This window comes from Aythya marila (genome assembly GCF_965140915.1).
Source record: "Aythya marila genome assembly, chromosome: 2".
Lineage (NCBI taxonomy): Eukaryota > Metazoa > Chordata > Aves > Anseriformes > Anatidae > Aythya > Aythya marila.
This window is the reverse complement of record NC_139043.1, coordinates 4999052-5007198: the sequence shown is the minus strand read 5'-3', so window position 1 is coordinate 5007198 and position 8147 is coordinate 4999052. Positions and strand designations below refer to the sequence as shown.

General features: G+C 49.7%; 1 protein-coding gene across 1 annotated transcript; it reads right to left on the bottom strand.

Annotated features, from left to right (window-relative positions):
* Positions 1-3981: 3981 nt before the first annotated feature.
* On the bottom strand, positions 3982-5859 carry LOC309875209 (uncharacterized protein; the record flags this gene model as incomplete). The annotated part of the gene is made up of 1 exon (XM_082754355.1): positions 3982-5859. The coding sequence occupies one exon, from the start codon at positions 5857-5859 to the stop codon at positions 3982-3984; it is 1878 nt and encodes a 625-aa protein (XP_082610481.1).
* Positions 5860-8147: the final 2288 nt, after the last annotated feature.

The window sequence follows — 8147 nt, the reverse complement described above, 5'->3', positions numbered from 1 at the left end:
AGGACGTGGTCAATCATCGCTCATTTGTGGGAAGTAGAGAGTAATTTCTTTCCTCTGCACTTCCATATAGCTTTCATTTATTTTGTTTGTTTTGTTTTCCTCCCTTTTTCCCCTTTCCCTTTTATTTCCCCTTAGTTAAATTGTTTAGTTCATGGTAGTCTTTATTTAATTATTATAATTATTTCCCTTTAATTAAATTATCCTTATCTTAACCCGTGAGTTGTTCTTTGCTTTACTTCTCCCCCTCCTTATCTAAAGGAGGGGGAGTGAGAGAGCGGTTGTGGGGTTTAGCTGCCCAGCACGGTAAAACCACCACACCTGTGCAGATACCTTATGGCACTTCACATGGTACCTGTGTGTGGGTACGGTGGTGAACTCCCCTGGTCTCCTAAGTTGATTCTTCACCCATAACCCTGCTCAGGCAATAACCATCCGTGGTAGCTGTGATGAACACATCTGGCCTTGAGATCCAAATCAGGTTCCAGTTTCAGGGGACATAAATCCAAGGGCTAACCAGATATGGCTGGTGCACAAACAGGATGAGTAGTCAATCGTCTTACCCCATAAACAGGGGACAGCCCAGAGCCCATGGAGCTCTCCTGTAATGCAGTGGGCTTCATGCTAGTTTCTTCCCCTTTAGCAGGGATGCTCCTCAAAGTTACTCCTTGAGGTCGAGAGATTCCTTACCTATGGCAGATAGCAAGCAACTAATAGCTCGCTTGCTGAAATTTTACAAATGATTTGCTAAGCACACTGAAACTTTGTAATCTTAGCTAAGTGATATAAAGGATTGATTGTACATATAATCCTTTAGGCAGAAACTGTTAAATCCGGGATTGGGATAGGATCCAGCCATATCTAGACTCCTCGAAGCTTGGATGGCAAAAGGGACTCCATTCTGCACCTTTTGACTCAACAGAAGGGTCTCTGATGCTTTTAGTCTGACCCTATCTTCTATGCAGTAAATAATCAAGTGACCTTGCTATCACGAGCCTTGCTAATGTCACATTTACCATTAGATCTTTGTTCAATTGCCGTCTCATTCACAATTAAGCCCTGCTAAATCACTATTTTCATCAATAAATATATTGCTGCTTCTGAGAGAAGTACATAATTCCTTTTGTGAAAGGAATGGGTCACCGGCTGGAGCCCCAGGGTCTGTACGTTGGGGTCTGAGCTTGCAGAGCAGTTCTTGGAGAGCTGGTCAATGCAGTCAGCAGAGCCCATAAGGCTCTTCACAACCACATCCATTTGGCCACCACTTGCTCTGGCATTTCTTTCTGTATTATGGGTAGAAAGTAGTATGGTTCTCTCAGTGACAGCTAATGAAAGCAAAATCACAAACAAATAGAAAAGAGTCTCACTTTGTGTGCTTTTGTTCTTTACATACTTACTTTATTGAGAAGATATTACAAACTTTTAACACGGATTTTCTCCAGAAGCTGGGATACCCACACTGGCCAGTGCAAGACCCAGTGATGGCCAGGAACGCTACTGATGTTGACTCACTGCCTCGTCCAGGTCAAAGGAAGGGCACAATAATACAACAGGAAAAACTCCCATACCAGATCCTCTTGCTGGTAAAATCTTTTACAGCACTACGCTAGACTAAGAAACGGGAAATAAATGCCATCTGGTGATTACTTTTTCCCCAGTGAAGGGCTCTGATGTACCCTCTGCTCCTCAGCAAGCCTAACAGGAGCTGTATTGCTTTTCAAGATGGCTTAGCCACATTCTTCCTGAGGAACAGAGATTTCCAACCCATTCTACTAGCAAGGCTGACCCTTGGACTCCACTAAAAGATCCTGAACTTGTGGTTTACCCCTGTATATCTACCTTTTCTGCCCAGAAATGATTCTCAACCAAACCAGAGAGATTTGAGGGGAAGCTTTCAGATCAACCAACTTGGCTAAGGTTCACATGCTGAAGGCTTGGATAGAGAGGGAGGCTCCTTCAGAAGCTGAATCAGAGCTTGTCTCGTTGTTTGGAATCGCATCCTAGGCATGACTATATTGAAGGCTGAGAGACTCTAAACACCAAAATTGTGCTGTGCTTTTGGGGTTTGGCAGCTGTATGCAGAGTTGGGGTTGAGCCACCACAACAAAGCACCTCATCATGATGGTGTCCAACTAGGTGGTAGAGGTAAAATGCAGGTACCATTTGTCCTGTTCCCTTCCTAACCTCTGTGCCTCAGTTTCCCTGCCTGGAGAGGCAGCTGCTGTAAAGCAGTCAGTGCAGCCAAATAGTAGTTTGGGTCCAAAGTGTCACAGCAGGTAGCTGCATGACTTTCAGTGCCACCTATATTATGCCATTTGCAAAATATCCTGCAAAGTGGAGGTATGTGCCTCACAGATGGGGAGGGAGCTTCTTTTTCTGCACAAAACCAGAGAGGTAGAGATACTACTTCACCATGGAGCACTTTCCCACTTGTCCCTTGGACTCTACGTATTACAGCAATACAACAAGCCCTAATACGTCTCTTTAATTTGTTGTGCCCAAGTGGCCACATAGCAGTGCTGCAAAGAAATCTTGGGGAGTGGCTCATGGATTCATGGACTCCCTCCACATCCCCACTTCACCAGGGACTTTCTAGACACAAAGATCCCTCTGGCTGGGGAACACTCAAACACCATCGTTGGCAGTAAGTGATAAAGAACTCTCCATGCTTTTGAGTAGCTGCACAGTCCTCTTTACACCAGGGACAGGAAGAGAAAGCATCAAAGCATCTCAACAGGGAAATAGTTTCCAGTTTTCTCGTCCATAGTCTGAAGACCTGTTCAATTAATCCTGCTGCTTTATTTGAATTCCCTAAATAATGCCCAGTAAAGTCAGTATCCTACCACAAGCCTCACAGTGACAGGGAGAGAAGCAGGCAGCTGAGAAGCAGCACCAGTGACAGCTCAAGCTGGTGGTCGCTGATGCCTCTGGGACTTGTGGCAAAGTCAGTCCTGGTTCATCAGAGACATAAAAGCACTGAATGCTAAGAGTCATTCTCAGTTACATCCAAGCAGTGGGGCTGTGGGAGAGAAACCAGAACTCAAACTGCCAGCCTCTGAGCCAGCTTTGAAAAACAGTCATTGATTTTGCTTAACTTACTTTCAGCGACTTGGCTTAAACCAACCTTGGAACCTGGTTTGGGGCATTCAAGGCTTAAAACCCTTGTCTGGTTGGCAGCAATTACTCCCAAATTCATACCACTCATCGACTAGCAATTCAGGTCCATCAGCCCAGTGGGATTCAGGTGTGGATCAGAGTCATGAGAGGGGGAAGAAGAATGTGGACCCCTTCTTTAAGCCCTTGCTTCAATGGGCTAGGATCCCTCCAGCTTTCTCGGAAACACAGTGATATAATAAAATTAAAGCCCCCTCCCCCCCCCCCCCCCCCTTCCCCAGCCCTCCTGGCTACACAATGCCCGTGCAAAACAATTTTGGCATCCACAATTTTGGCAGGCCTTAGAGGCACAAGCATCCCAGTACCAAGGATGCCAAGACCTCATCCCTCCATCTCCAAGTAGATTTAGATCAGATATTAGGAAGAAATTCCTTCCTGTGAGGGCAATGAGGCCCTGCCCCAGGCTGCCCAGAGGAGCTGTGGCTGCCCCATCCCTGGAAGTGCCCAAGGCCAGGCTGGATAGGGCTGGGGGCAGCCTGGACCAGTGGGAGGGTTCCCTGCACATGGAAGTGGATTGAAATTAGATGGACTTTGAGGTTCCTTACAATCCAAACCATTCTGTGATCCTAAATGCTCTGAAGAGGCTTGGCTTTTCAGCCCTGCCTCACAAAGGGTGAGCAAAGGATACCCTGAGGGCCATCCTCAACAAACAGCAGAAGGAGACCAGTTTCTGTCAGGGCTCTGCCCCCTCAGCCTCGCTGTCCCCTCAGGTTACCCACCCCACCCCGTGGTACCACACACACACGGCCAACAGACTTCGTCTCCCAATTTCCCAAAGGGTTTTCCCCCAGAAGCAGGTCCCAGGCCCTCTCAGCTCTCCCCTTCACTTTGCACGGGGACCAATGCTCCCTGCTCCATATGGTGGGGCCCACCACCAGTCCTCATGTCCTCCCCGTGCTTTGCGTGGGGGGCAGATCCTTCCCGCGCATGGATCTTCTGGTGCCTCCGCAGGTACTTCTTCAGCCGGTAGCGCTTCCCACAGGCCCCGCACTTGTAGGCTCCCCCTCGGGAGTGGAGCAGCTGGTGTTTGATGAGATGGCGCTTCTGGGGGAAGCACTTCCCGCACTTGGTGCACTTGCAAGGCCCCATGCGGACGTGGATTGTTTGGTGTCGGAAGAGATTGGCCTTCTGGTTGAAGGTCTTCTCGCACTCGGGGCACTGGTAGGGCTCCTCCTTGGTGTGGATCCTCTGGTGCCGAACCAGGTTTGATCGCTGGGTGAAGCTCTTCCCACACTCGGTGCATTTGAAGGGCTCGCTCATGTGGAGCCGCTGGTGCCGGATCAGCTTGCGGTTCATGCGGAAGCTCTCCCCGCACTCGCTGCACTTGTACGGCCCCTCGCTCGTGTGGATCTTCCGGTGCCTGGTGAGGTTTGATTTCTGATTGAAACTCTTTCCACACTCGGGACAGGGGAATATCCGTTCACCTTTGGGAGCTCCTTTCATTGGGAGATCCTTCTTGGACTTGGATTTCTCCTGGGTCTCCAATATCCCCTCTTTGGTGGGCTGACTGCATTTCTTCGGCTTCTCCCTTGGGCTCTGGCACTGCTGGTGGTCAGCCTCCACGCCAGCTTCCTCTTTAATCTGGATCCTCTGGATGGCACTGAAGTTTGGTCTCTGCCCACAGTGGATCCCAAACTCAATGCTTTCCTGTGGCTCTTCCTTCACCTGGAGCACCCTGTTACCTGCTACAGGAACTTCCCAGTCATGCTGCCCATCAGCATCTCCTTCCTTTTTAACTTGTCTTTCCGGTAAAGCCATCACTGGGATCTTTGGATCAAAGAGCTTTCTATAGTCCACATTTTCTTCTGGCTCTTCCTTGATGTAAGGTTTCTGGCAGGCTATCACAGTAATGTTTTCTGTGTCATCACTGGGTTCCTCCTTTGTCTGGGTTTTCCATGGAGGACTTTTTGGATCAGATGGGTTTCTAGGTGCGCTACACCCCTGGGCTCCACCTCCTTCATAAAGCATATATTCCAACACAGTCTCTTCTGACTTAAAGGCAAAGTCAGACTCCTCTTTAATCTGGATGACCTGGAGAGACACACCGTTGATGTGCCCCTCGAATGACTTTTGCTTTGCATGGTTCCTCTGGTGGACATTGAAGTACCGCTTGGTGCTCAAGCTCTTCCCGCATTCAGTGCATATGAAAGGCCCCCCCCGAAGGTGTATCTTCTGGTGGGCCAGCAGCGTGGCGCTCTGCCCAAAGCACCTACTGCAGTCAGGGCACTTGAAGGGCTTCTCCCGCTTGTGGATCTCCTTGTGGGCGGTGAGCGTCCCCTTCTTCACAAAGCTCTTCCCGCACTCGGTGCAGGCGAATGGCCTCTTCTCTGTGTGGGTCCGCATGTGGATGCTGAAGTAGATCTTTGTGCTCAGACTCTTGCCGCAGCGGGCACAGAGGTAGGGACCACCCTTGGCGTGTGTCTTCTGGTGGGCGGCCAGGCATATCTCCAGGCGAAAGCAGCGCCCGCACTGCCCGCAGCGGAAAGGCCTCTCTCCTGTGTGGATGCTCTGGTGGGTCGTGAGGTGGCCCCGGGTGGTGAAACGCCTCCCGCACTCCCCACAGGTGAAGAGCTCCTCCGCCGTGTGGATCCGCTGGTGTCTCTTCAGGTTGCCCTTCTTGCTGAAGGACTTGCCACACTCCTGACACATGTGTGTCTTCAGCACCACGCTCTTCACCAAGTCCCTCATGGTGGCAGAGCGTTGTGCCCAGTGTGGTGGCACCACAAAGCCACGGAGTGATGGGGACGGACTGCCTGGGAGGGTAGAGAAACCATCAGGACATGCACATCAAAGTGTACTTTTTGTACTTTAATGGATGCATTTTATTCCCCATGGTGGATAAAAGGGTGCTGCCTCCGAATGCCAGCTCTAGGCCAACAAGGAGCGTGTGGTCTTCTTCATTTCTCAGCCTTCTTTCACCTCAGCTGCAGACGCAGTGTTTGTAACTCCATCTCCTTCCTTCTCTGGTCTCCTGGAGAAGCTTCCTTGGCATTTGTGGAGACTCCGACTGCTGGACTGAAAACATAAAGGGAAAATTAAAGCATTATTTTTACTCCACCAGCTTTGTTCACTAGGTAAACACAACGGGTGGCACCTTGGCTTCTCCATGGGGGCCTGAAGCTGAGACCTTTGAGGCCTTAGCTCCGCTGGACTCCAACAGAGACAGCAGGAGCAGGCTAATTTCCCCTGGCAATGAGGGGATTTGAGATGCCCTCATTGCTGCAATGACACTGAGGTTTTGGTTCTACTATTGCTGCACTAGTGATTTACTCTCAGAATAGTTCTTTGGCCTTTTCCCAAGAAGATTTATAAGTAAATGATCAATTTACATACTTTGCAGTAACTGTTGTAATTGTTCCCATTTTTTAAGGAGTGACTGTCCAGCAACCAAAATCCCTCAAGCCCAAGAAAACCAAAGAAAACCAAACTTGACACCAACTGAAAAACTGGAGTGTGCTGCTTGGGGCTGGCAGACCTTTATGCAGAGGGGAAGACAGGTCAGTGATGTCCTCGGTGTGCAGCTGGAGAACTGAGAAGAAGAAAACTAAAGCAACTTTGTCCTCTTCACAGAGGGGTCAATCAGCAGCAGGGCCTGCGTCCTATGGATTGCCATTAAAAAATAAATGAGGGCCATGAGAGATGTGAGCAACATCTCCTATCAAGACTGTGAATTCCAGCAGGGAAAGGAGCCAGAAGGACCAAAGGGAGGAAGATATTGATGCTAGAAGTGTCTGTCAATGAAAGTATATGTGGCTGGCCAGGCTAATACTGATGGCACTGATGGCTGAAGGTGCTGCTGCCAAAATCACCAGATATGGGGCAGGCTGCCAGCAGGGACACAGGCTACCAGTAGGGTCTGTCTCTGGAGCTCAGGGTGGCTGGGGATGCTGGGGCTGGGAAGATGAGAACCTGGGGAGCCGGTCACTGAGGTGTAGCAGCTGGGAAGTGGGGTGTGCCGTGGGTCTGGGGATAAGCAAATTTGGAGCATAGACATCCACATGCAACAGAAGCGCAGAGTTTGCAGCTGTACGCTCCTCAGAGGAAAAGGCTCCAAGTGGTAAATGAGGAGGGACAGATATTTCTGATTTCAGAGGACAGTTATAATAAGGAAAGTTATTTCAGATTTAGTCACAGCATTTGTTCCCTTCAGGTGACCCAGCTGGCTCCCCACTGATGTCTGGAGGTGGCTCCACCACCAGAGCACAACGATGCCCCTGTCTAAGCTGAACTCACCACACTGGGCAGAAGAACCACAGAAAAAGATAACATGTAAATAGATAAATAAATATAAATAAATATATGTATAAACTCAACTACTTGCAAACTTTCTTGAGTCAGCAGAGACAAAGCACACACACTTGGAGCAGGATTTGGGTCTAAAGTTTGCTAGTGGAGGGGAGGCATCTGGGGGCCAGCCCTCTCCCCGGGTCAGGGAGCAGATATTTGCCCATACAAATTGTTTTAATTCAGCAGACCAAGCCTCATCATTGGCCAGGCTGCAAAAAAGAGCTCAGTAAAATTCAAAAGCACCTTTTTTACCCAGGAAGGTCACCAAGCCCCTGGGCAGGCAGTGGATTCAGCCTCCAGCCACCAAGCACCCTGCAGCTGGGAAATCTGTAACAGTGCTTCACTTGCCTCCGGGTTTGGACAAAAAGCACCAAATTGCAATTAGCATAAACCAAATTGCAATTAGCATAAAAGAAGAAATTCCTCCCCACTTTCTTCCTTTCCTTTTCTTTTTAAGCATCCAGATCCTACAGATCCAAATCCCGCCTTTCCTTCCAGCTCCGCAACCAAGGGCAGCATCAGATCGCAGGGAGGGTCGCTTCGCATCGCATTTGGGCTACCCGGACACATCAGTTGGCCCGAAAAGCATCTTACCTGGGCGAGCCATCAGCCCCTGGCTGGCATTTCTCTCCCGCGGGGCAACCAGGGCCACCGACGCGCTTGCCACTCGCCCACGAACCGCTCTGCGG